Source organism: Sorex araneus, chromosome 10 (assembly GCF_027595985.1).
Source record: "Sorex araneus isolate mSorAra2 chromosome 10, mSorAra2.pri, whole genome shotgun sequence".
Taxonomy (NCBI): Eukaryota; Metazoa; Chordata; class Mammalia; order Eulipotyphla; family Soricidae; genus Sorex; species Sorex araneus.
In genome coordinates this window covers 55,998,668-56,026,347 of record NC_073311.1, presented here as the reverse complement: position 1 = coordinate 56,026,347, position 27,680 = coordinate 55,998,668, and the positions used below count along the sequence as shown (strand labels likewise).

Below are 27,680 nucleotides of genomic sequence, written 5' to 3'. Positions count from 1 at the left end.
CAGGGAAATACTGTGCTCACAAAATATAGAGATAAGTAGAAAAGTTTCAAAAATATTTCTAAAAACAATAACAAAGCCTTCCACCCTCTCTCCCTCAGACAATCTATGTTCTGGTTTATGCTTTGTCCATTCATCCATTGTATCTCCCTATGATACACGTGAATTAAATCATCCAATACTTGTCTTTTTTCTTCCTGGCTTACTTTGCCTTGCATAACTCCCCTGAGTCCCTAATTTAATTTTTCTGTCACTGAATAGTGTTTTGTGTACTTATCACTTCTTTATCCAGCTAACTCTCAATGGGTGCTTCAGTTTTATTCTCAACTATTTTAAATGAACAATCTACTTTACCATGCTAGGCAGCACTTAAAGTATGCTTTAAAATTTCCTGCTTGGCTGGTTTGGTGGTGATTATTTTAATTTTTGTTTATATGCAAAGCTCTTAAACTTTTCTTTGAGTCTAAGTGGCAGACTGAGAGGGCGGAGGTTGAAAATTCTTTTCTTCTAGAACTCCGAATAGTTTGTCATTCCCTTTTGTTCTGCAAGGTTTCCTCTGCAAAGCCTAAGGATACTCTAATAGGGGCTCCGTTAGAGTATGTGATTTGGTTTTCCCTAAATCCCTACAGTATTGCATACAAAAATGTAATTCAGAGAGAGATAGTACAATAGTACAGTGGGAAGGGTGCTCTTCCTTGCACAGGCCAACCTGGGTTTGATCCTCAGCATCCCTTATGGCCCCACAAGCACCACCAGCAGTAATTCTTCAGTGCAGAGCCAGGAGTCATTGCAGCACACCACTGGGTGTGGCCCCCAACCCACCAAAAAAGAAGGAAAAAATAAGAGGAGGGAGGAAGGAAGGAAGAAAGGAAGGAAGGAAGGAAGAAAGGAAGGGAGGGAGGGAGGGAGGGAGGGAGGAAGGAAGGAAGGAAGGAAGGAAGGAAGGAAGGAAGGAAGGAAGGAAGGAAGGAAGGAAGGAAGGAAGGAAGGAAGGAAGGAAATTGTTTTTCCCTGATGCTTGTAGTATTCTGTTTAAGACATGTATATTTGTTTTTTGGGGTTTTTTTTTGCTTTTATTTTTTCTTTTTGGGTCACACCCAACAATGCACAGGGGTTATTCCGGGCTCTGCACTGAGGAATTACTCCTGGCAGTGCTCAGGGGACCATGTGGGATGCTGGGAATCAAACCCAGGTCAGCCGCATGCAAGGCAAACGCCCTATCTGCTGTGCTATGGCTCCAGCCCCTAGGCTTGTGCATTTGCCTGCTTACTTCCTCCCCCAAGTTGGGAAAGCTCTTGGCCCTGTTTCCCTCAAATGGGGTTTCTGCTCCTGTCTTCTTCAGGAGCGCTGGGATGCAGACATCGTTCCTCCTGATGTCCTATGCATTATGCACTGATTACATCTTTTCCTATTAGATATTACATTACTTAGTTCTGCTATATTTTTTGGGAGAGCATGTTGTTATTTAATAATTTGTGGTACGTCCTTCTGTTTCTTCATTAAATTTGAAGATTCAGTTTTTGAGGATCGAGTTGAACAGCATCTTTCTTCTGCTGTCTGTTGCCTTATGTGATGCCCCCCAACACACACACACACACACACACACACACACACACACACACACACACACACACACACACGAGCTGACTCTAGTGGACTAGACTCACCCTCGGGCTGCTGATGTCGGCGCTGAGACTGGGGTTGCCCACTCTGCACCCTCCCTGTCCTCAGTTCCACACTCAGGATTTTCTCAGCTGCTTCACTCAAGTTCCCTTCAGCCCTCAGTGAGTCATGGCTGTAGGTTTTGCCCCCCAAGCCCCCCATAGGAGGAAAGGTTTTCAGACTGTTCCTAGGCCACTGTCCCAATAGCAGAGGACGGCCAAGAACAGGGTTTCTCTGAGAGCCCCTGGATGCGGTCCTCAAGGCCTGCCTCCTTCACAGAACAGTGCCAGTCTCTTCCTGGGGGAGCACCTGCCAGTGGAGAGACGCTGCAGCAGTGCTCCAATCTCAGGAACTTTCCAGAACAGACCTGTCGCTCAAAGAACAAGTTTGTGTTGCCAAGGCCCGTGAGCTTCAAACTCTGCCCAGCATCATAGATGCAATCCCAACAATGGCCGAATGGGGGCGCCACCTGTAGGGTCTTCCCTCAAAGGGCCAGTCCCAGTCGCCTGCACAGGCTTAGGTGGTCAGTCTCCAGCCAGGGCAAGGTCTGCATTGGTAGTCTGGTGGCCCGAGGTGCCTCCAAGCCACAGGGGTACAAGGTATTGACCCCTTCAGCCTTGGCTCATGGTGGTTTCCTAGCCCTCTGCCATGCTCTCTGTGCCCCCGTGTCCCACTGCCCTCAGAATAAGACTCTCCATTTTCTACGCTTGGCTAAGTGTGCTCCCCAAATGCAAGAGTCCCCCCCAAAGGGCTAAACCCTGAATCTCCAAAGCAAGGCTCTCCATGGCAGCCTTCCCCTCTCCCTTGAGTCCTAACACCCACGACAAAATCCTGGTTTCGCACCGCCTCTCTCTGTGAAGACACTGCTCCCACCGCCGGACCGCCTCTCCCAGGGACTGCAGCGCTAGCACTGTCATCAGGACAAATGCAAGACAGGCAGTCTGGTGACCCTCACCTAAATGCCATCTCCCTTGGTTGAGCCCAGGATATCTGGGGTGCTGGGTGGGGGTTAGGCCACACCCAGCGCTACTCTAGACTTTTCCCTCGCTCTCTGCTCAGGGATCATTGCTGACAGGGTTCAGAGAGCCACGTGCAGTGCCCATGATTGAACCTTGGTTGACCACGTGCAAGACAAGTGCCCCACCCAATGCCTTACTCCAGGGATCCCCATTTTTAAAGTCACTCTGGCCGCTCGCTTGCTTCTCAGCCAATGTGAAGACACTTCGCTGCTTGTGAGTCATTCACGCACCTTCAGATATTTGTGAAATGGATGAATAAACAAATGACGCTCCCCTTCCTCCTTCAGACTTAGCTCCATCACCTTTCTCCAGGTGGGCTAGAGATTCAGGTGACAGCCTGGACAACCTTCAGCCTGCTCATGTCCTACCTTGGAGCGAGACACTTTAATTGTGCATTCCCTCTAACCAAGAGGCCCATTGGGGTCAGGCCTTGGGTCAGCACCTATTGCCGCTAAGGACTAAAGTTCAGCTGTTCTAGAAGGGAGGGCATCAGAGCCATCATAGGTTGATTCCGTTTCTTTCTAGTGCAACCAAGTGGGGCTATGCAAAAAGCCGGGACGGGGGGAGTGTTTGCAGTTTTCTCGTGTTCTATTTTGGCTGCTTTATAAACCTTTGGCCAAGTGGATATTAGAGTCAGCGCAGGGCTTGGCCGCTGAGTCTGTGCCAGGCAAGCAGGCTTAGAGATCCGGGCTCGGGCACTGCGCCAGCTAATTTGAAGCACATTATATTGGACATTTCCCGAGGTGGAAAGGAAGGCCTCCTTGCTAGAAAGCAGGAGAGATTTTGACTCTTAGGAATTGGATTGAGTAACCTTAAGTCCCTGGCTGATGGCCAGCCCTGCCACAAGCAGCTATCAGATGGTCTGAAAAATATTCAGATCCAAAGCCGGCTACGTGTCCACACTCCAGCTTTTTGTGGTTACTGTTGTTTTTAGAGATGCAGCACTTTTTTGCGACACCTGTAGAAGAAAGAGGCCGTTATAAAACGGGACATTAAAACAGTCAGTAACTTTTCTAACTTTAAACACAGGAGAACTGTTGTTATGGTCTTTGGGAGTTGAGAAGCCCTTGTGAGAATGCTACCCCTCCCCTCACAAAGGCTGAATCAAATCCCGTAATGTTTGTGCCCAATGGTGAATTATCCCAATGGTACTCTCTCAATCCACTTCAAAACCTGACTTGTAGGATTGTGGTCTGATGGTCTCAATAGCAGTCAAAGTGAGGTATTGTGTAATCCAAAACCTTCTATTCTTTCTCTGCCAAGAAGGGGTGTTGGAAACTGCAGTGAATCAACATCTCCATTTTTCTACCAAGCGCTCGGATGATGAAGAAGCAAAACCTCCATCCAGAGGTTCTGGCATCTTTCCCTCCAAAGCCTGAGGGTGGGGGCGGGGTGGTCCTGGGGCAGAAATAAAACTGGTCAGAGAGTCAGGAAAAAAAACGGGGATACTCAACACTGGTTTTCCCATCTGACACTTCTTAAATCTGCATGATTCAGAGTTACACCTTCAGTTTATGCCGGAGTAACTGCTGTTCCTGGCCTCTGTCAGCATTTAAACCCATTTTCTCAGGGCTGCAGCAAGAGTAGTACAGCAGGTGAGCCTGGGACGTGGCCAACCTGGGTTTGATCCCCAGAACCTTATATGGTTCCCGGGGCACGACCAGGAACGTTTCCTGAGTGAAGAGCCAGGAATAACCCCTGAGCATTGCCGTTGGGCCCCCAAACAAATAAACAAACAACCAAAAAGCCCCAAGTTTTCTACCAGGCAAATGTTTTTCCCACTATGAGTCCACGTGTTTTGGTATCGCTTTGAGCGGAGTGCTGGTGGCCGAGGAATAAAGGAATGTTCTGGTTAAGTGCTCTAGAATAACCTTCCTGTAGTTAAACTCGGGAGCTCAGGAGACATGAGCTTTTCTTGGGGGAAACTTGATCTGGTACCATTTGATCCCCGCGTGGAAGGGGTGCTCAAGCGAAACATGAATTATTTATGGTGCGCGTTAAGTTTCAAGGGAAGTAATGCTCCACCCGCGCCTTGTGTGGCTTTACCCACAAGTGGCCCTCGGTGCCTGCCGGCTCCCCCCTCCCTGTGCCAATCTAAGACGGTGCCAGCTGTGTTTGCCACCTCGCTCCTGCCAGATGTGTTCCTGAGAATGGAGTGAGAGATGATTAACACGTCCGAGGAAGGGAAAAGACAGCAGGGCCCGGGCCGGGCGGAGCAGGGAGGAGGGGAGGCGGCGGCTGCAGGGCGGTGCGAGAGTCCCAAGGGCTCGTCTCCGAGGAGGAGCAGAAGCTGCTGAGCTGCAGCGTCCAGCCGTGCCTCCTGCCAGGTGAAACCGAGCCCTGGCGGGGTCTGGCCAGGAGCTGCGCCAGGAGCTGCAGTGACCGTGGGCAGCGGGGCGCGGGGCTGTTCCCTTGGCGTCCTTCCCCTGGTCCTGAGGTCCTGTGGGCGTGGCTTCGGGAGGAGGATGGGGACCAAGGGGCAGGAGGGCAGGGGAGCTGCGAGGGAGCGGGGACAGCAAAGGACACACGAGAGGCTCCCAGGGAAGCAGCCAGCTTGTATTTACTTTCAACTCCTCGGGTTGCCCTTGGCCAACCCCTAGCGTCACCTCTTATTTCTCTGGAAGTGACACATGGCAACAGGCTCCAGGGTGTCCTCCGCGTCCACTGTGACAGCCGTCATGTCACACCCGCGGTTAGGTACTGTCCTCATACAAAATCGGAAGAACAAAATGTTACGAGTTACAGGGGTTCAAAAAGGAGAAATCGACAACCCCGAGGGAAACAAACCAAACTGTGGGTGGGAACCCGAGGAGCCGCTTGGCAGTCTAACCCCCACCCCCACCCTGCCCCAGTGTGGCCCAGGAATTGTCCGAGCCTGCTGCAGTTCATGGCTGTCACTTGCTAACTCCCCCGCGTGGGGCAGGGAAGTGCATTTTCACAGCCTGCAGTCTCCCAAGAACCCACTTTGCCCCGTGCAGGTCAGCAGGGAAAGGGAAGGTAGAACCTAGGCACCAGGACTGCGCACGCGCACCGCAGCAGCAGGTTGGAAAGAATCAAGCCTTCCTCCACCCAGACCTGGGCTGCTGAAAAAAGGAAAAGGAAAAACAACAACGAAAACCCAAAAACCCCAGCGTCGTGAGACCAGTGCAAGAGGGAAGGGTCCGGGGAGAAACACTGACGAATTAATAAAGAAACCCACCAAGGACTAGAACAAATAAGACAAGGATTTTTTTTTTCTCCCTACTCTACTGTGACGCTGAATTACAGCTTTTGTATTTGGAAAAGAAACACAGTTGCTCTGTGGATAGAACCCCCTCGGTGTCTTCCACGGCCCCTGTCCCCAACTCTGCAGCTCTGTGTTGGTGTTCGGTGTGCCGGGCTGCCTTGAGGAGGAAATCTCTCCTTCCAGGTGCTTTTCACCGTGGGGTACGACTGGATACAGAGAATTCCTGATCCTGTCTGGGCTACGGGCTCGAGCAGTTGTGTGAGCAAAGGACAATCCCAATGTTCTCATAGAAATCACACAATACAAAGATTATTGCACTTAACAACAAGAAAACTCAGCCCCACCAGCCACGAGAGAAGGGAAGCGTCAGGAGAGCCGTGCCCCCCCGCCCCCCAGTCTGCTGCCCAGTGTCTGGACCTTCCAGCTGACTTGGTCCGTTTCTCAATGTCCAGAATTGAAATGTCCAAAAGACACTTGTAGGCTCTTTAAGGCTAAGTCTTCCCGGTGCGTCGATGGGAGAAATGATCCCCGTGGCCAATCCAATAAAGCAGGGGCTGTTTCGCTGAACGACTAGCAAGGCCCCGCGGACTCCGGAAGCATGGGAGGATGGGTGCAGATCATCTCCTGCCCTGTGGATAGGAGAAGGAGGGAGACAGAGTGAAGCAATTCGGGAGAGCAGGGCCGTGCATCAAAGGTCCTGTGGCCGGAAGCCCAGAGACTTGTAGATCCGGAGCACTTGCCCCAGTGTCCAGGAGAATACGGGCTGATCCTTTTCTGGGTAATTCCTTATTTCTATCCATCTGAAATCACTTTCCTAGCACCTGCAAATCTCTCTTTAACTCTATCCTTTTTACCTCCTCATACTTCCTTCTCTCTCTCTCTCTCTCTCTCTCTCTCTCTCTCTCTCTCTCTCTCTCTCTCACTCAACATACAGTGCTCCTCTATCTTGACAGCCATTGTTCCCTTTGTGCCTACCCCCACCACTGTGCTCTCTCCACCCTGTCCTTGATCCCCCCAGGGAATCGAACCTGGCCCTCCCATGCCCCACCCCCGGCTCAATCTATCCAGACACCTGTCACATTGTTTACTGAGTCGAATTGGCAGATTTGTTGTTATTTCAGCTAGACACCCCTGAAATTTGATGTCCTTGTAAAAGTGTACTCACGGGTATGCTACCAATGTGTTTGTTTTTTTTTTTTCTTTTTGGGTCACACCCAGCGATCCACAGGGGTTACTCCTAGCTCATGCACTCAAGGAACTACTCCTGGTGGTGCTTAGGGGACCATATGGAATGCTGGGAATCAAACCTGGGTTGGCTGCATGCAAGGCAAACGCCCTCCCCGCTGTGCTATCGCTCCAGCCCCACCAATGTGTTTTAGAGGCATATAAATATGTGCTCCTGTAGCGGGTTTCTTGATGTTGCTCTCCTGAAATTATGGGCAATGTCTGTCACCTGGGAGGAATCTACTCCAGTGCGGTGCCTTTGTGATCTCTTGGAGCCCAGAGGTAAAGCATCTGTGCGCTCTATAAAGGGACAGACAGTAATATCCTGATAGGCTCAGAGTGCAGGAGGTGGGAATCAGAGTGTGGCGAGCACCTGCATGTCCTTCCTGTCACGCCAGGTGTGATGAAGCTGAGACCCCCTAAGGCCCGTCCCTCACTCTAGCCACCAGCTACAGTGAACGCGAGCAACTTCCCTTGCCTTGGGTGTGTGTAGCTCGGCACAGCCTTCCCCGTGTCCTGAGACAGAGCACCCCTGACGGCTCTTGTCACTTACTGCTTCAGCGCGGCACTAGGACTTGCTCACATTCTCGTAGATGACATCGCTGATGCAGAACTGCTGCTTCTTCTTCGTCCACATGAGCTGCACACACTGATGGATGAAGATGTACTGTTCCTGCAGCAAAAGACAGAGCATGCGGGCTTCACCGAGTCCCCCACACTGCATGGCCACGGCAGTACTCAACAGGATGACCCAATGTCGCCGGAAACAAGAGAACCAAGAAAATCCAAGAGAAGCAACTGTACAATGGTTTTATTAATAGACTGAAACCACTACCAGTTCATTCTAGAGGCAATAAATATGCTATTTATTACCATGTGCTTTTTGAGGCATAAAAATAAACTATTTATACTTTTTTTTTTAAAGCATGACCTCCTTTATAACAGAATAGAGTTTCCTAAATAAACCATAAAAACACAGAGGAAAATATAGTAAATTCTTCTTTAATTCCTCTAAAAATGATCTAAACTTTGAAACAATGGAAAAAATTACAGAGAAAGACCAGGCTATGCTTTCATTCCAATGTCACAGATAAAGGAACAAAACAAATGAACAAGCAAAACAAAAACAAAATCTTAGACTACTAGAATGAAATGTGGTTAGCCGAATGGAAGGGAGTGGGATAAATTGGGTAAAATGGTCAACTGTACGTTTTTGATTGTTGGGAACCAAACTTTTGTTGACAAGCATAATGCAGTATATTTAGATGTTGATATTTGAGTGTGTACGTGGAACCTGAGTAATGCTTTTTTTTTTTTTAAAAAAAAAGGGATTTCAATTTTATAAAGGAAAAAAACTGGGGCTGGAGAGATAGTCCATTGGGTAAGACACATTGCCTTGTACATGGAAGACCTGGGTTCAATCCCTGGCATCCCATATGGTCGCCTAAGAACTACCAAAAATGATTACTGGAGGCAGAGCCAGGAGTAACTCCTGAGCATCACCAGGGGTGCCCAAGACCTCCATCCCCCAATAAAAGAAAAGAAAAGAAAGAAAAAAACCAACTACTGCATGTTAGGAAAATACATGGCAAACTGAAAGCTGAGGGGAAATATTTTTAGAATTGGTTAAATACTGACCTCTATGTTATTAAAAATTCTATAAATTAGTAGTATACACCTGTAAATAACAAAACAAAAATACTGATTGGTGAGAAAATATTCCTTTATATACCTAGTTCCTTTTATAGCTAGCACTTAATTTTTAAAAACTATTAAATGCTTTTTGATTAATCTGTGGGAAATATTGCATCATAGAGAACAAATTAACAAAGACCAAAATTTAAAAATTTTTAATTTTAAAACAAACTTTAAAAGGCAAGATTAAAAAACATAACTTGAAAGAGCTGCTTATCATCTATGAAACAAGCATAGCTTATGCAGATTTGAGTTTGTTAGTCATTTTTTTCGTAAAGTGTTGATAAATCATATTGTAGATATAGAGGACAGTAAAAATCGATTATTGGTATATATATATATAATGAGACATGACAGGATTTAAAATGAGAGTTACAGGGCTGGAGCAATAGCACAGCGGGTCGGGCGTTTACCTTGCATGTGGCTGACCCAGGTTCCATCCCCAGCATCCCATATGGTCCCTTGAGCACTGCCAGAAGTAATTCCTGAGTGCAAAGCCAGGAGTAACCCCTGTGCATTGCCAGGTGTGACCCCAAAAGCAAAATAAATAAATAAATAAATAAAGAGTTAAAGAGTTTTAGGCAATATGGAATAATACAGCAAAATGAAAGTGAACAAAGTGAGCATGAAGCTGGCATATGGAGACATAGTACATGAATGTGTGTTGCACTTGAATAAAGGTTAAGATGAGAAACAGCAAAATATTTAGAGTTAATATAGCATATTTAATACAGCATGGCACAAGCATCTTTGTGCTTTACTATACTAAGATAATCATGGGTCTTCCCTGCCTTTCCATCCCCAGGGTTTTTCTAGTATGAACACCTTTAGAAACTGTTCCCAAATGAGTCAAGCTAGCCATAGGATTTTATACAGTGTGTTGTTTTGTTTTGTTTGTGTGTCAACTTTAGAGTAAGGATAAGTTTCGATTCCAGCCTCTCTGGGTTGCTCTATCTGTCCACTCTCTATACTTCACCAAGACTTGGAGATCACAGCGAGCCTTAACCAAATCACCCCTTTTCCTCAACCCACATCCCTCTGCTGTCTCCTTGTCAAGCACTGAGCATACATAAGGTTGGCCGTGACCAGGGTTTCCACCCATAATGTGGTGGCGAAACTTTGTGTCAAATGAAAACGTACCTATGCGGAAAATGTAAATAAAAGATTATTTACAGATACTTCCCTGAGTGGCCCAAAAAGTCTAAGAGGCCAGTCAAGCCAGAAAGCCCCTACTGACCTCCAGGGTAAGGCATTAGGAGAAAACTAAACAAGACAGTTGACATAAATGGGAGCTCACCCCAAACACCACCGAGGTATCACTGTATCACTGTCATCCCGTTGTTCATCGATTTACTCGAGTGGGCGCCACTAATGTCTCCATTCATCCAAACCCTAGATTTTAGCAGCCTCTCCTTACTCGTCTTTCCCAACAATTGGAGGCTTCTTCCGGGGTCAGGAGAATGACACTTGTTATTGTTACTGTGTTTGGCATATTGAATATGCCACAGGGAGCAGGCCAGGCTCTGCCGTGCGACCACCCTGAGGTAGCATGGTACATTGCCTCACACTGATCTCCAGAACACCGCTTCACATTATGTTTATGTTGCAACAGTGCAGAAACTTCTTTCAGATGAGAGAGAGAAAATCTGAAGTCAGTGCCCAGCCTGTGGATGGGGTCCCTGCTTCTCAGCTACCCTCCCCCCCCACCCGTGACTCTCTCTTGTGTGTCTGGTCAGGTGAGAAAGGGGGAAAGCACACAGTCCACAAAGCAGGTAGCAGCAACCTCAAAGGTACATCCAAGGAAGTGAGCAATTTAATTCTGCTATTTTTAGAGTTGGGTGGGGTAGTCTAGTGGCGGTAGGAAAATTAGAAACCAGTTGTGGGAGGAAGCCTGGTACACACACACACACACACACACACACACACACACAGGAGTCAGAGTCAGAAATCAGCTGGATGGTAACTCTTGTCTCTTGGAAATCATCAGTGTTGAAGTTAGTATAAAAGGAGTCCTCTGGGATAAGACAGTTAAAAAAAACATATTTTAGAAAAATATATTTTTCTAAAGCAAAAAAATGTGACTGGATTAAAGAAGAAGGAGGTTAGGAAAATCCCTAATATTCAAAATATAGGTTGGACCACGAAGAGCATAGGAACGAGGGAAAAGAAGGTAATAAAGGTAAATGGACAAGATGTTCCAGACTTAACCAAAGAGACATGAATAAATAACTTGGGCTACGGAGCAGCCTCTGCAAAACCTGGCCGGAAATCAAAAGACTGAAGCTAGAATTGATGGGAAAAATAAGTAACCGATGGTAACCTCTTGCCTCTTTCTCTGATTTTGAATTTTCCCGTGAGAGTTCAGGGAAAGGATATGGGACTTTAAAAAGACAGTTTCCCTGGAGATGTCAGCCTAAAATGCTTCCATAAACAGAGAAGCCAAACAATCAGAACTGGGATCGAGAACATGAGGGAGAAACAAAACATTTTCTCAGTTTTGTAGAAAGGCACAAGGCAGAGTGCTCATTGCGTCTAGTTACCTCACCCAAAGAAAGATAATGGCCCTCAACACCGGACCGAGGGTTTGTGTTTAAGAACGGTTTAAGATTCTACGAGTTGGGAAAAAGTAAATAGGCTATAATCAAAGTCTATAAAGTTAAGAGAGGTATAAATTAAGTCAATGGGACCGACAATTTATCAAATCCCAGATACTTCAGGAGTGACCCTTTGAAGCCCGGGGATTAACATACATAATGGGGAGTTTTAATCACATACTAGGATGTAAATTTATGGAAGTGAAAGCCAGAAATACGAACCTATTCATGAAGCACAGTTTCAGCGCTAAGTAGTGGGCTTCTCTGGGAACCAGAAACGTTTGAAAGTTGTGAAACCAGGTAATGTTCAGGTCCCCAGAGCAGTAAATGAGAAAGCGTTAGGGCCTGATGTCCAAGTTAGTGGGGCCACAAGAAAAGGCCCCGTTTCCTAATGACCTGTGGCACATCTGAGAGGGAACAGATCACTCTTCCAGAGGGAGGAGTTCCTGCTTGCACTTTGGAATGAACACACTAAACAGCTGCGCCTTGGTCAGAAGGGAAGGGGAAGGCAGGAGACAAGGTGGAACAGCAACTAAGAAACAGGAAGTGCTGAGAGGCGAGCCACCAACGGGGCTCTTTGAGCTACACTGACATCTAGCGGTGTGTGATGGAAGAGCAAGAGGAAGTTTTTGGATTTTTTTTTTTTTTTAATGCCTTGGAAACTTGCTAAGAGAGCAGGCCTGGGTATGTTCCGCCCACACACGCTCCTTTGAGTAAAAAAGGATTATTGTGAGCCTGACGCTAAGAAGTCTCAAGTACGTCTGGGTGACTAGGATTATGAAAAAGCTATTGTGCTCGCTTTGGGGCCCACACAGGTGCACACCCACTGCTGCTCTCTGGAGGGGTGAATCTGTCTGCTGGCTGCCACTCCAAACCCAGCCTGCTCCGAGGCCGCAAGGCAGGGGGTTGGGGAGTGGGGCGGGAGCTCTCACATATCCCAACTAAATTACTGGGCTGGGGTCTGTGCTATTGTTCCCAGGGCCGGGTTCAACTGGCAGTGCTGGCGGGATGGAGACTTAGAAATTATCCTTAATATTATCACGAAGCCAGCAACTGTACGTTCATCTCATGTTTGTCATCAAAAAAATGAATTGGGACAGAGTCACAAGGAGAGCCAACTAATGGTGACGCGTATGGAATCGAATCTAGCATTTCAAATCGGAATATCGATCTCCCGCCTCCATCTGGTGACTTTTGGCTGCTACCATCACTGGATTCTGTCTGTTCCAACAAGTTTTATGCTGTTCCATAGACCTCCAAGTGCTCTGGAGAAGCCCCAGGCGGCGAGGAGAGCACAGTATGTCCACTGGCTATATGCCCATCCGTGTGGTACCGTGAAGCTGTCTGAACATGCGTGATCGACCTGGGGCAGCAGACGCGGAGGTACCAAAGACAAAGTCTGGAAACATGAGCCTGAATAATGGCAAATACCCCAGTCAGGGGTAGACTTGGAAACGCATCCTGGTTCCGTGCCTACCTCTGTCTGTACCATGGACATCCGGTACGACCGCATTTCCGACACCAGCCCTAAGATGTCCACAAATTCGTGATCCCGGATGTGCTGCAGCAGTCGATCCAAGGCGATGAAAGTTCCCGTCCGCCCGACTCCAGCACTGCAGACAAATCCAGATGCAGGTGACTCAGACACGGTGGAACACTAATTGGCAGTGACAAAACATTACAGGAGACGTGATCGAGGAAAAGCCTAAACTTCCGACTGTCCTTTCCATCTAAATGATATTTAAGGACAGGCAGAGCTTGTTGCCTTTCACTTTGCAGATATTGTGTATTTTGCAAATAGAAGCTCACTCCTTTTGCTCCCGTGCTCTCTTGCACACACACACATGCACGCGTGCACACACACGCACACACACACACATTCCATCTATTCATTTTTGTTCACAAAGTCCAAGGTGCTAAAAGATTCTGGATCATAAGATTTTTCTGTTCAGACTGATGTTCAGATTCAGGTGGTCCCATTACCCTTCTCCCATACCTTTATCCCTCTTTGGCATCAGATAGTGGGAACATATTTATAACCCCTGTCTAATATTATGCTATAACCTGTGCACTGCCATTGGGTCACACGAATGGACTTCGAGGGAACCTTGCTCATTTGGCAGGAAGGAGCTTCACTTCCAAGATCATCCCTCCTCGAGGAAGGAGTTTGGACCTTTGTGTCTGCTCGCATAACCGCCCAGACAGCGGCTTTCTCTTGCAGTGCCTGAACGTCTGGAGCTCTCTGGGTGAGCAGCCGTAGCGAATATCTAGCTGAATATTTTCACTTTTCTTCCTTGGCGGCTACTTCTATTCCTATTCGCTGTGATTAGCTGTATGTAATCCTGCCTTTTGTTTGACTACTAAAGGCACTCAAAATCCTTGGTAGTGCAGGGCAGTACGGGCGTGAGCTGTCTGGATGCACAGTGACATTTGGCCTGACCGGGGGCTACCAAGACCCCACACCTGGTGCCTGAGGCACTCTGCAGTGCTGGTGATGGAACCTGAAGTCTGGTCAGGCAAGGCCCATGCGCCACCCACTGAGCTCTCTCCTCACCCCTCCACCTTCTAATTTCCAGAATGCGACTTAATTCTTGAACCTTGGGTTCCTTGGGTTTCCACCTGAAAGTGGCATAATAATACTTCATGGACTATAGGCTATGAAATCACCGTATGATAAGCAAATCATATGTAGCAATTACATATATGATGCATATCATCATCTATCTGATAAGCAAATCATATAAAGCAATCATATGCATGATATATGTGATGTTCTATATGATTTATATATGATTTATATAGAGCCTCATCAATGTTTGCTTTTATTTTGTGAGGCAAGATTTTATTGAAACTTATTTCGAAAGCTACAGGGGCGAGGAACAGAGACATGTGTGCTGAAGAGAGAACACAGGCTTCTGCAGGGACAGGCAAGAGAAGAAGCAAAGACAAGCAAGCGAGACACGTGTTCAGGGGAGAGCATGGGCTTGAGAGCAGCAAGCCTCAGTGTTAAAGTCAAAATTCATTTTATTGTGAACTCAGTCTTCCCAGGCTTTGTGTGTCGTGTGCTTATGTGTGGAGAGTGGGATTATGCAAGGCAGGTGGATAGAGTGTGTGTATGCCGAATAAGTGGGTATATGCCAAAACACGTGGGCATGAATACAGAGTGGGTATATGCAGATATTATGCAGAGTGGATCTCTGTAAGGTGGGTGGTCAGTGGGTGTGTGCAGAGCACAGGTGGATATATGTAGAGTGTATGTGTAGTGGGGCTGGAGCGATACCACAGCGGGTAGGGCGCTTGCCTTGCACACGGTCGACCTGAGTTCGATTCTTCTGTCCCTCTCGGAGAGCCCGACAAGCTACAAAGAGTATCTCGCCCACACGGCAGAGCCTGGCAAGCTACCCATGGCATATTTGATATGCCAAAAACAGTAACAACAAGTCTCACAATGGAGACGTTACTGGTGCCCGCTTGAGCAAATCGATGAGCAACGGGATGACAGTGACAGTGACAGTATGTGTAGTGGGTGCATGCAGATAGTATTACAGTGGCTGTCTGCAGAGTGGGCTGATGGAGAGATTACATAGAGTGTATATATGTAGAGGGGTGGGTATGGTACAGTGAGCACAGTAGAGTACATGTCTCATGGATGTATACAGAGTGGGCAAGTTGTGTGTACCATGGGTGCATGCAGAGTGGTTTCTGCATAGAGGATATGCCTCGAGTTCTCTGTAGAGCAGGTGTTACGTGGGCTGAGGTTACCTGCAGTGCACAATCATGGGGCCTTTGCTCTTCGTGGCGTGCTGCCGAACCACGTGGACGAACTGCAGGATACTCTCCGCAGCATTCGCTGTGGGCACACCATGGTCAGGCCACGCCATGTAGTTAAAATGCATCACATCCTGCGTATCATCAGCCTTTAGGAGAGAACCCCAAACAGGAATCAGTCTCGAAGGCAGGATGGATGGCCCGGCCTCCCCCGAAGCTCAGGGGACCCTGGAGGAAACACTGGCTCGGAATGGAAGACTGCGCACTTCCCCTTAGCTCGGAGCACGGTGGCTGGCACCAAGCAGGCCCAGGAGGAGATACAGATGCTTGAAAGCTGCCGGGCGCAGGATCAACAGGCTACCCCTTCCCTGGAAGGAGATGCTGAAGCCCGTTCAGGTCTGGGAAGCTGCCACTGAACAGTTGTATCGACTTTGGTCACTGCATCAGACGCCGTGTGAGGTGCCACCTGGGATCCCCTTTATCGTGCTGGTGTGGCCCTTGCACAGCAGTTGTGGCCAACGTATAAAACCCACACCTCTCCTGGAAAGGAACGCCAGGCCCGGGAAGTGCCAGCTCCTGCTTCTGCAGAGGGCAGGCCCAGAGAGTGGGTACCTGCCCCAGAGGGCCAGGAAGTCAGGGTGCACAGCTCACCCGGGCCAGGCTGGCGCTGTCATATCTCTCCTGGGACCCTGCAGAATCCAGAGCTGTGCGTGGCGGCCCCGAGGGAGGCCCTGCCCTGCCCTCTCCAGCTTCCTGTGTTGCTTCAGTTTTCCCCCAAGATGTTGCTTTCAAAATCATATGGAGGACAAGCCCTGTCTTGGGGACCAGACCCCAAGTAAACAACACCTCAGTTTTCTAAAAATGATCTGATGACACCGTGGACTGAACTGTGAGGGTGTACACCATGCACTGGGCTGTGAGGGAATACACCATGTGCTGGGCTGTGAGGGAATACACCATGTGCTGGGCTGTGAGGGAATACACTGTGTGCTGGGCTGTGAGGGTGTACACTATGTGCTGGGCAGTGAGGGTGTACACTGTGTGCCGAGCTGTGAGGGTGTACACTGTGTGCCAGGCTGTGAGGGTATATACCATGTCCTGAGGGCTGAGGATACACACCATGAGCTGGGCTGTGAGAGTGTACACTAAACGCTTACTTGTAAGGGTGTACACCATGCATTGAGCTGTGAAGATGTACACTGTGCACTGAACTTTGAGAGTATACACCATGCATTGAGCTGTGAGAGTGTACACCACATGCTGAGCTATGAGGGTGTATGCCGTGTGCTGGGTTGTGAGCATATACACTGTGTGCTGAGCTGTGAGGGTATACAACTGTGCACTGAGCTGTGAGGGTATATTCACCAAGTGCTGGGCTGTGAGTATGTACACTGTGAGCTGGGCTGTGAGGGTGTACACCATGAGCTGGGCTGTGAGAGTGTACACCGTGTGCTGGGCTGTGGGGGGTACACCGTGTTTTGGGCTGTGAGGGTGTACACCGTGAGCTGGGCTGTGAGGGGGTACACGGTGTGCTGGGCTGTGAGGGTGTACACCGTGTGCTGGGCTGTGCGGAGTACACCGTGTTTTGGGCTGTAAAGGGGTACACTGTGAGCTGGGTTGTGAGGGGGTACACAGTGTGCTGGGCTGTGAGGGTGTACAAACTGGAGACCATCTCAGCCATGACCAGAATTCCATCCAGCTCCTTGACTTGCTGCCTTCTACCTGGTTCTGGGCAGCTGAGGAGGGGGAGGCATCAGTGTATTTACCCCTTTCACGGGAACACAGATACCAAAGACATAAAAGACAAGGTTCTCTCTGAGCTGATTACATCTCAGACCAATGAGATGTGTGTCATTCAAGATTCATTCTCTTGAGTCCTTACTAATTATAAGCATAAAGATTGATTCTGTTCTCACTGGAAATATTCTAGCCTACAAACCCCCAAACTTATTTGCTTACCACCCCATTTAAAAAAGTTATTATGTGCCCCCTGGAAATCTCTTTCCTTGAAGCGAACAAAGAGAAAGGCTCCTTGCCTCAAGGATACCCACAGCCACAGCTGTGGCCCCATCTTTCCCGCACCCCAACCCACCAGGAGCAATATGCTCCTCTGGGGAGGCAACGGAAACCCACAGCTCAAAAGCATTCATTTCAGTCCCATCTCTCAAACTTGCTAAGCGCCTAGCCTCCACCCGGAAGATTATAACACTCTATAGTGATTTGTTTTGTTCATTATTTACTCCAAGCTGAGCCCAGGAATATGTCTGGTGGGTTTCAGGAGACCATGTGAGGTGCTAAGGATGAGACCTGGCTGGACACATGCGAGGCAAACGCCCTACCTGCTGTACTATCGCTCTGGCCCCTATGTTGTAATTTAGAAATAAATTCCAAAGAATTGGTGGACTTGGGCAGAGTTCAATTTGTATACATAGAAGTAACTGTATCCATAAGATGCATAAGTAGGTACCTAGATAAGATTTATATTAACAGAAACAAGCCAACACTTCTGGTAGACGATGGCACCTGAGATCACACACTCACATTTCTGCCAACATGCTCTTGGCCCTTTCTGTGACACAGAGAGCAAGCACAAGGTCTACAAGGACTCTGGCTCTGTTCCCGGGTGCCTTCAGGAAGAAGGCGAGGCAAGGGACCCAAGTCTGACCAATGGTGCAGAATGAACCAAGCACAGAGGAGCATTTAAAGATACTCAGCTACTATCAGATATCTTTTGTGGTCCAGAGAAAAGTTCCTGGAATATTTGCCCTATTCAAATATGGACCCAGGGCTGGAGCGATAGCATAATGGGTAGGGCTGGAGCGATAGCATAATGGGTAGGGCTGGAGCGATAGCATAATGGGTAGCGGCCAACCCGGGTTTGATTCCCAGCATCCTATATGGTCCCCTGAGCACTGCCAGGAGTAATTTCTGAGTGCATGAGCCAGGAGTAACCCCTGTGCATTACTAGGTGTGACCCAAAAAGAAAAAAAAATCAAATACGGACCCTATTGGAAACTGCAAAAGTCATGTGTCCCTCCACTCCCAGGGTCAAGGTGACCCAACTAATGGAATGGGATGCCATGGGTCAAACATGATTTTTGCTAGTCTAGAACTCCCTAGTTATCATTGAGTTCAAGTTTCTCAAGTGCTGGAAAGTGACCAATTGTGTGTCTGAGTCATTTTTCCTCCATTCTTGTAAAGTGAAAAAACTCCTGGTTCCTTCTGATACAACCTTTCCAGAAAGGTTTCTTTTTTTACTCTGCTTTTCTCATTATATATTTTCATCCTAGAGTCTGAAAGTTTCCTCATATCCATATGGACGAAACTGGTGTATAAAAAATAATGAAACAGAGAACTGTTTTCTAGCTCACATGATGGTCTTTGGCACGATACCCTTCATTGAGGGAGCTTGCATTTTAGATCTGTATGTTTACAGTTAAAAGACAGCCCGATGCTTGGAAGGAGTACATAAATAACTTGCAGAAAACACTGCTAGTCAGTGTTTTAGTCCTGTTTCAAGTCTTTCACATGGTTATCCTTGAAATATAGGTCATCGGCTACGATCAAGGACAAGCTGCGAAGCATTGACTGTGCAATGATGGATATCACTTTTCCGTGTCAAAGGCACAGCCATAGGAACAGACACTATTTTGTGCTCTGAAATTTTTTCTCCTAGATGAAAAACTTGGGAAAGATTTGGCCTATATTCCTCAAGCAATTGGCACTGGGCTTTCCAGCTGAAATAGCCAAGAGAGAGAGAGCAGAGTTTGCTCAGCATTCAGATTGTCAAATATTTTCTCTGATGGAACATTTGTGATGCTTTTCAAGTGCTTTATTATTTTTGAAGCCATTCATGCATTCATTCACCATCCTTTGATTGATTCGTTCCAGAAAGACTTATTAAGCTAAGGGCTGGGATGACAAGGATTATAAAACCAGGGTACTTGCTTCTGAAATGCACAGAACAGTGAAGGAGGAAGACATGGAGAAGGAGAGAACTCTACCACTGGTTATTCTGATCATCCTCTCAGCATGCAGTGATGGAGTTCTTTAGGGAGGCTAGAGCAGAGGGGGGAAGGGGCAGAGACATAGGAAGCTGATAAAGAGGAAACAGCAGGCCGGAGGGCTTTGAATGGAAAAGCATGGAGGGAACAGGAGGACATGGACATGTGGCAGAAATGGAGCAGCAGGAAGCACCATTACCATCGAACTGGGATTTGCCAAAAATTCCCATTGCTTTGTCTCCAAAACCACTGCTGCCCAAATCCCTTCCTGCCAATGGTTAAGAACGTGATTAATCTCATAAGTGCATATCCAATGAGCATTTCTGTTTCTGTTTAATGCATGCGAACAATCCTTGTTTCTGTGGCCTGTGTTAAGGCTCAGCTAACACTGGGAGGAGCAGCCGGTTCTGTACTATGGGTCCTCTGGTCTCTTGCATCTACTCAAGCTGGAGGCAGCAGCAATGGAGCAATTCGGCATGATGGGCTGTGTGGTCAATGGCGTGTTATGGGGAACACCGAAATTCACAATACGTCATTTCTATAAAAAAGTCACTAAAGTTCTTTTTCTTATTTTCAGTCCTCCCTACATGTGCAATGCTTTGGAAAACTCACAGGCCTGACTATGAGGGTGTGTCTATGGTGTGTCTTCAGGCTGCGACTTCTTCGCCTGTTCTGCAGGTGATGAAGTGAGCAGAGACGGACACGTTCACGGAAACTTTCGTATTCTCAGCCAACTGAGTTCTGTCCTCCAAGGAGAGTATCCGCATGAAAGGGCCTCAAAGCATTCCCTCCCCTGTCCTGTCTCCCAGACACTTACAAGCCCCCAAAGAACTCCATCACTGCACACCGAGAGGATGGTCAGAACGACAGGTGGTAGAGTTCTCTTTCTCCACGTCGTTCCCCTTTCATTGTTCTGTGCATTTCGGAAGCAAGTACCTGGTTCTTATAATCCTGAATCCAGTGGGCCAACCCCTGGGCCCCCTGGCCCACACTCATGCTGTCAGAAAATGCCTTTCCTAATGTCCCAGGAGGCAGGAACTCATTTCAAGAGACCTATGGCACTGTGCTGGGTGCGGCCTGCCCATACCTGTGAGAGCACCAAAACCAGACCAGAACCAGAGAAGGCAAGACCCAACCAACTGCTCTATGAGTATGGCTTTGTTGCAGGTGTGAGTGTGCCTCGAGAGAGACCCTTCTCACTTCAGCCACTTGGGTGCAGTGACACGCTCTATCCTATTGCCCTGAGCCCCTCAGAAATGCAGGGTCCAGTCCCTCCGCCCCCACCCCCATCCCTCCGGGTCCCTAGGGCCACATTGCACCCTGGGCGCTTCTCTCGCTGCCATTTCTCCTCTTGGGACCTTCTCCATCTGGGACCTTCTCCACCCGCCCCTTCTCCACCCGCCCCTTCCCCATCGGCATCCTTGCATGCCCTTCTCCATCCAGCCCTTCTCCACAGGAAGGGAACAAGTTCCAGAAAAGAGGGCTCTTCTCTGGGAAGAAGCGTCCTTCGGTCTGACACTAAGGTGGCTGGGCCACGGGCGCCCAGAATTTGCCCGTGGGGGGACGAGTCCCCGACTCCGGGAAGTGACTTACATAGTTGATCCGGAAATGCCTGCAGGCCCAGTCGTCCTGCTCGTCCTCCGAGACCATCTCTACCGTGATGTCTCCGTAGGCGACAGGCTCCTCCGTGAAAGGCCAGTAGTGGTCACACTTCACCTGCGGCAGAGGGACAAGAGGCCTTTCAGCCACATGAGCCGGGGATGCAGCTGTCTCCCCCTCCCCGTCGCTGCATTGGCAGAGCTGGCTCGGGGACCAAAAGCTGGAACCCCTGTAACCACCGACTATTGGGGAGGAGGGTGTGCAGAAGAGAGGGAGCAGGGCAGTGTGGTACGCACGGGGACGCTCACCCAGGGCAGCGCAGGGAACAGCTCTGGGGACTCACCCGCCTCTTCTCGTTGCACTGAGTGAGCATGACGATGATCTGGGCCTTCTGCTGCAGGACCATCTTCCAGAAGTCGTTCCTGGTTTCGGGCAGCGGCCCCTGGGTGGCGATGTACTCCCGGGGCGAGTTGTAGCCCTGCGAGAGGAGCGGGTGGTCAGGGGAAGGGTCATGGAGCCCCAAACCTGATGGGGCTAGTGCTGATCGGGGCCTGTCTCCTAAGTAACTGTGGTGCTTTTCGGGCAGGTAACTTGGGCCCCTGCAATCACACCCACGCCTTTTAATAATGTCGACTGCGGACTTCCTTTTCCTGTTGGGTGGGGTGCAGAGATGGAACCCAACGCCTCACACATGCAAGGCCCACCCTCTCACTCAGCCACTTCCTGGCCCCTCCACCCTGAATTTTTTGTTTTTTTGGTGGGGAGATTGGGGGAGGTTGGCGCCAGTGGTGGTCAGGGCTGACTCTGGCTCTGTGCTCAGGGTTCACTCCTGGTGGTGCTCAGGGGACCATATTCAGGAATCAAATTTGTATCAGTTGTGTGCAAGGCAAGTACCCTGCAGGGCCGCTGCACCATCTGTCCAGGCTCTTTCCATAACTTTTATAGCAAAGGTAGCTATCAATTTTATTGAAAGTTCTCCAGGGGAAAGACCTGGAGAAAGAGAGAACTCTACTTTGCATTATATCACAGTGTAAATTTCAGGCGTGAACTGCTGTCCACTGACATAGGAAATTCACCCCTTAGAGTCTGCCTGTAGGCAGTTAAAATCCCAGGGTGCAGGACAAGCATATATTATTATCATTCCCTACTCTCACTAGTCCTTTATTTTTTTATTTTTAATTTTTTTTTGCTTTTTGGGTCACACATGGTGATACACAGGGGTCACTCTTGGCTCTGCACTCAGGAATTACCCCTGGTGGTGCTCAGGGGAACCATATGGGATGCTGGGAATTGAACCTGGGTCGGCTGCGTGCAAGGCAAACGCCCTACCCTTCTGTGCTATCTCTCCAGCCCCTCACTAGTCCTTCAACATCCAATCTATTACTAATCTCCCGGCCCTCTGTTCTATTCTATTCTCCTGTTCCACTCTGTAATGGAAGGTTAGACACTTGTCTACAGAATTGAATTGTTGAGTGAAGGAGGTGTTTTTTGTCTGTTGCCCTGACGTCTTCCCCTGGCCAGGTCAACATGTGGAGACCTGATTCGTCTTCATCTTTTTCTTTTCACTTACAGGAATATAGTTGGCGTTGATATAGTCTGCTCCTTCCTCCTCGTTCATGCAGACTAATCTCACCCGGCTAAAATCGTCTGTCAAGGAGAAGAAAGGAAAAGAGAACAATCGGAACAGAAGGGAATGCTACCCTGATTCTCTCCACCCACTGCCACATCCCGCTGGTGATAGACGAGGGGTCTGATACCTAAGCCACATCCCTTATATGATATAAGTTATCAAATATAAATTGCTCCTGATCACTGTTGTTTGTTTTTAACTCATCAGCTTGCCTTTCTTTGAATGAATGGTCTCCAGATTTTAGGGGGACAGGAAGAAGATGCTGCAGAATGTTTATAGGAACTGAATCCTCTGGAAGATTGACAGGAAGACTAGGGAATGGAGCCTGACTTGATTCCCATATCTCTAGGGGGAGGCAGAGAAGCCACTCCCTTTGGGGGGCTAAGGAAGAGGAAGAGGCTTGCATGGGGTTTTGGTGCATGGACTCTGAGTGAGAAACATCAAGCTTCATGTGTAGAAATTGATAGAAATTGAGTTCTCTAATAATAACTCCACTGACTTTCATCAAGAACCTTCCCACAGAGAAAGGCCTCTTTCTAGAGCTTGTCTAGCTTCCCTCCTCTTTTTTGCCGTTCCCTCCTTTATCCCCACTCAAGACGTGAGCAGAGAGGTGGCTTGTCCCATCATAGGTCTATTCTAACATGGAAGTGGTCTGGGAAGATCCAGAGCACAGGGGATCTGGCTTAGGACTGGGTCCATGGCTTTATCTGTGGGGACAGTCCTTCAACCTCCAAATGACATGAGCAGAGCCGGCCCCTCTGGACGTCTTACATGGTAGGATGTTGGTGTATCGATTTTTGCAGCGGTTCAGCGGGAGATCTGCAGCAAAGTGTGGGATATCCAGTCCGATCAGTTTCAGCTCCTGCAAAGGATAGGGATGGATCTGACATGGTCATGAACGGTGTGGACACTGTTTCACACTGGAGACTTCTGCCCTGTCGACAGCAGTTACCACACCTGCTGGGGCCCCTGATGCTGAGCCGTTAGCTTGGAGGACAGATGGTACCTCTACACCCTCACTGCTGTCAGGCTGCTTTGGAAAGCAAACTTGGGTAGAACTTAGGTCCATTTAGAAGCTTTCAATGTACCTGCTTGCTTTGGTGTCCCCCACTACCCTCCAAATGTTTATGCAGCTCCACAGACCTTTGGCGGGAGAAGAACAAATGCTTCGGTAGGCCACTGAGATTCTCTACATATCCTGCAAACTTACAGAGCCTAACTGCAGTAATAAGTAGCTAATCTACAGAAATATTTAATCAGGAGAAGAAAATATGAATTATGTTCATCATGTTCAGGGTGTGGAAAATTAGGAAACAAGTAAGTTTTGGTTTCCTGGAGGTATGAGGCAACTGGAATATGCATTTTGCATAAATGTTTTTTTGTGTTCTATGAGGAAATAGATCTGAAGGCAGTGAGCTTTAGAAAAAGGAATAAGGGAGAGTGAGGAACAAAGAATGGGGAACATTCGCCTTCTTACAAGATGAAGGATGGGCAGGCACTAAGTGTTTGGTAGTGACATGTTAAACATAAGTGCAACTGGAAGTGGATGGGCAAATCTTTCACTGGAATAAGAAAACCACCCAATTATCTGCCTTTATGTGTCTACTCTCACGCCCTGTAAGGAGATTAGCAGGCAACTTGGATAATAACAGGCAACCATGACAAGCTTATGTCACTGAAAAGGGGGATTTCCAAGCTGGTGTGTGACACGCCTTAGAAGGAATAAGAAGTTGTAGTCAGGCCAAATGGGTTTCCCAGGGGGCATTATCACGCTGTGGTCTGTGTAAACAGTGCTCCCTAGAATTGTTCAGTGCACAACCAACACAGCAGACCACCCAGTGCTAGTCCTGTCCCCATTGAGGGAAATACTTGTACACACCCATCTCTCCATCTACACACATTTAAACTTAAGGGTTAAGAAAACCCTTGTTTCATTTACTCATACATAATCTTCATAATTCCTCCCAATTATTACTTTAATGAATCATAGTCTGAAGGAGTTTCCTCTGGAGAAAGAATTTCAAGGAGACTTTGAAAGGCTTTTTTTTTTTTTTTTTGCTTTTTGGATCACATCTGGTGATTCTCAGGGGTTACTCCTCTGTACCCAGGAATTAGGAATTACTCCTAGTGATTCATGGGGGACCAGATAGGATGCTGGGGATCGAATCCGGGTCAACTGAGTGCAAAGCAAACACCCTCCCTGCTGTACTGTCACTCCAGCCTCACTTTGAAAGACTTTTGAAAAGGACTAGAGACGTTTGACTGTTCCTTGATAGATCAGACACGCTTACCTTTCTCATGCCTTTTCAGTCTTTAAATCTTTTCCTTTTCTATGACTATAGTTTAGGCAACATGGTTAAAAGATTGCTAACAATAATGGTTTGGATGTCCATAATTACTGCACCTCAGCATCACTAAACTACCCGAGACCCTCTGCCACCCTCCTCAAGTTCTTCTGAATCCCAGTGTTCTTCATAAACATGTGTGTTAGAGGTCAAGTTCTCAGATCCTCTGTGGCTTTGACACAGAAGTGCCTCAATAGCTTAACGGAACTTCTGGGCACAGGGAGACAGGCCTGCAGCCAGCACAGAGCCTCGCTCTGCACTTCCCGTGATTGTCCACTTCTGACAGTTCAAGATCACATCACAGGCTCTCTGGCCTAAACTGAGGCCAACCTTAGAAATTATGGTGACTTTGATCTACAGTTCACAAAACCAGAAGTTTCTCATCTCAGGCAATCTCCTTGCTTGTCAAAGAACATTAAACAGAATTTGTCCTTGCTATTTCATAACGGGTTTTTCCATTTGAAAAGGTTTCCAAAGACAGATTATATTGTTCACATAAGAAAACAAGACTCTACTTTTTGCAAATTCCCACCACATCAGCGTCATTTGTAGGTGACTTTCATTTGGCACCTATAAGTCTCCCTAAATGAAGCTTGAATTACTTAAAATACTTTGGCTATCTGCTTCCTTTAGAGTGCGCCTTTATGGATAGTTTGTCAAAACATCTGGCTTATTTCGGTGTGCCACTTATAAACTGTGGGGCCTGGGAAAAGAAACTCAATGCTCATTAGCATCAGTTTAATTATCTAGGAGATAAGGCTAATCATTTCTCCATGTCTCACTGGTGGCTCTTTAAAGGAATGATTTGATTCTGCAGATATTAATACAGCCCAATAAGTTGTGAAGTGTGCTATGATTCTTTGTTTGGCTTTGCCTTGGCTCCATAATTTTTCCCTCCTTTGAGATTTATGATCACAGAGCTATCACTCCCCTGCTATGTCCCCGACTCTGAGGACAGGCTGGCAAACCCCAGGAAAAGGCCTCGGCTTTGAAAGAAAGTGTGGAAGCAGATTGAGATGAAGGGTGTGAGCACATATGGAAGCTGATGAACTGACTGAACTTTAATTGTGTGCTGCCTCCCTGCTGCCAATGCCCCCGGTTGATAAGCGAGGTTTAATGGGCTGAATGTTGTTCATTGTGAACTGCCAGAGCTGAATTGTGGCAGAGCAGCACGTCGACACAAAATGCTTTGCAATCTTTTGTGCTTTAGCTTGTCACTAAGTGGAAAATCAAATACTGTTTCTGGTTCGGTAGCTCTGTGGCTATTTCTTTCCAACCGTATGGAAAGTCTAGAAGCTCAAGCTTCATAAAGGCAAAGTAGGAAGGGACAGCCCCAAATCAACACAAGTTACTTGTTTTAGAGTGAGTTGGGAGGGGGAGGGGCTCCTCGTTCCCTGGGTGGGACGGGTTTGATAGCTTGGATCTCAGATCCTGTGGGGCTGGTGCTGTGGAAACCATGTTGTTCCTGGTATCAAGTCCCGCTCTCACATATGTGAGGCGTGCACTCTGTCACTAGAGCTATCTCACCAGCTCCGTATATCATTTTTAAATTTTCCTTTGGTCGATTTCATAGTTTCCTAATTCTCAGTCATGTTGAATGGCTTAAATGTTGGTTCCCTAAAAGATAGGGCCAGCACCCTCCAACCCCAAACACATGAACCTACATGCTAAGAAATTAATGGAAGTAAAATTTGGATTTAGAGCAACGAGAGTTACCTGGTGAGGAAGGGTCGGGGGAGGGTCTGCGTGACTTATTTCAACAACTGGATGGAAACACAGGATAAGACACTGCCAGCAGGAGCTACTACCAGAATCAAATGTCCCCTCTATCCATTACATGATAAGTAATGTAGTTTTGTTTGATCCTTGCAGCTAGATTTCTGAGCAAAGGTAACTAGGGCTTTTGTTAGTATCCTGATCAAATATAAACTACAGAAATTAATGGCAGATGAGCAATAGGAGGGCTGTCCTGGAAACTCTCAAATTTCAAACTGTGAAGCCTAATCATCAAGCATTTTCCATATGAGACCTAATGAATGAAAAATTGAATTTAATCCCTACGTGTCCAACACCCTCAAGAAAGAATGTATATTTTCATCAAAAGGTTAGTCAATCTCTCTAGCATATCTGAAATTAGATGAAGAGTGAAAAAGGAATTTATTCAGTGAATACAAATTAGCTTACCCACATAAGATTTATGTATGACTTACAATTGTATCGGTAATATATGTAAGTCTAGGTATCAGTTTCAGCTTGCATAAGACTTCTAAATGATGCAGTTTCAATCTGAGGTGATCTTTCAATGTCAAACAAATGGAAGCATTACCTACTAATATTAAAAGAATACATGATATTCAGCCATTGGATTTGATATAGCCAGGGAAATCAGTCAACTTAATACCCTCTTGCATTACCTTGACAGCAAGAAACATTTTTTCTCCCTTAAGCTTCTATTGATTATCAATTTCAAGAAAGGTTGAGGGGTGCAATGGGAAGGTGTGACGTGCTCCCTGAAATCCGGTAGAGAGGGGAAGACTATACAGCTTCGTCCATAGCTTAGGACAGGCTAACACTCGGCTCTGGAAGTGGGACCAGATGAAACTGAAGACTCGGGGATGCCTGGGAAGTGGCCAAAATGGAAGTGAGTCGACTCAGTGGGCCTCTGTTTGAGCAAACGTGGGCCTAAACATGCAATCTGAGCCTGTGGCTTCAGTAGATGTTTGGACAGAAACTTGTGTTTTATTACCGGAGCAGAGGGACAATGGTGAGACTAGCACTAACTCAGTAGGTGACCTCTCAAGGTCAAAGAACAAAGTTCAGTGGGGGGAAAGTGCTTCACAATAAATAACACTAAATATGCCCCCAAATCACAGTATAATATTTCGTTTTATGTGTCTACTTGGTCCGGCGGTAAGGC

The 27,680-nt window shown here is 47.5% G+C and overlaps 1 protein-coding gene across 2 annotated transcripts in view; it reads right to left on the bottom strand.

The window, feature by feature from the left end:
- Positions 1 to 5,213: 5,213 nt before the first annotated feature.
- Positions 5,214 to 27,680, bottom strand: part of PTPRO (protein tyrosine phosphatase receptor type O) — a 237,310-nt gene continuing 214,843 nt past the window's right edge. For both annotated transcript variants that reach the window (XM_055118637.1, XM_055118636.1), the window contains 8 exons: positions 23,190 to 23,280; positions 22,359 to 22,435; positions 21,132 to 21,266; positions 20,783 to 20,905; positions 15,180 to 15,334; positions 12,895 to 13,030; positions 7,682 to 7,801; positions 5,214 to 6,533 (listed from right to left, as the gene is read on the bottom strand). In XM_055118637.1, coding sequence (XP_054974612.1) covers positions 7,697 to 7,801; positions 12,895 to 13,030; positions 15,180 to 15,334; positions 20,783 to 20,905; positions 21,132 to 21,266; positions 22,359 to 22,435; positions 23,190 to 23,280 — 822 coding nt within the window. In that variant the 3' untranslated portion in view covers positions 5,214 to 6,533; positions 7,682 to 7,696. The remainder of the gene's footprint in view (positions 6,534 to 7,681; positions 7,802 to 12,894; positions 13,031 to 15,179; positions 15,335 to 20,782; positions 20,906 to 21,131; positions 21,267 to 22,358; positions 22,436 to 23,189; positions 23,281 to 27,680) is intronic.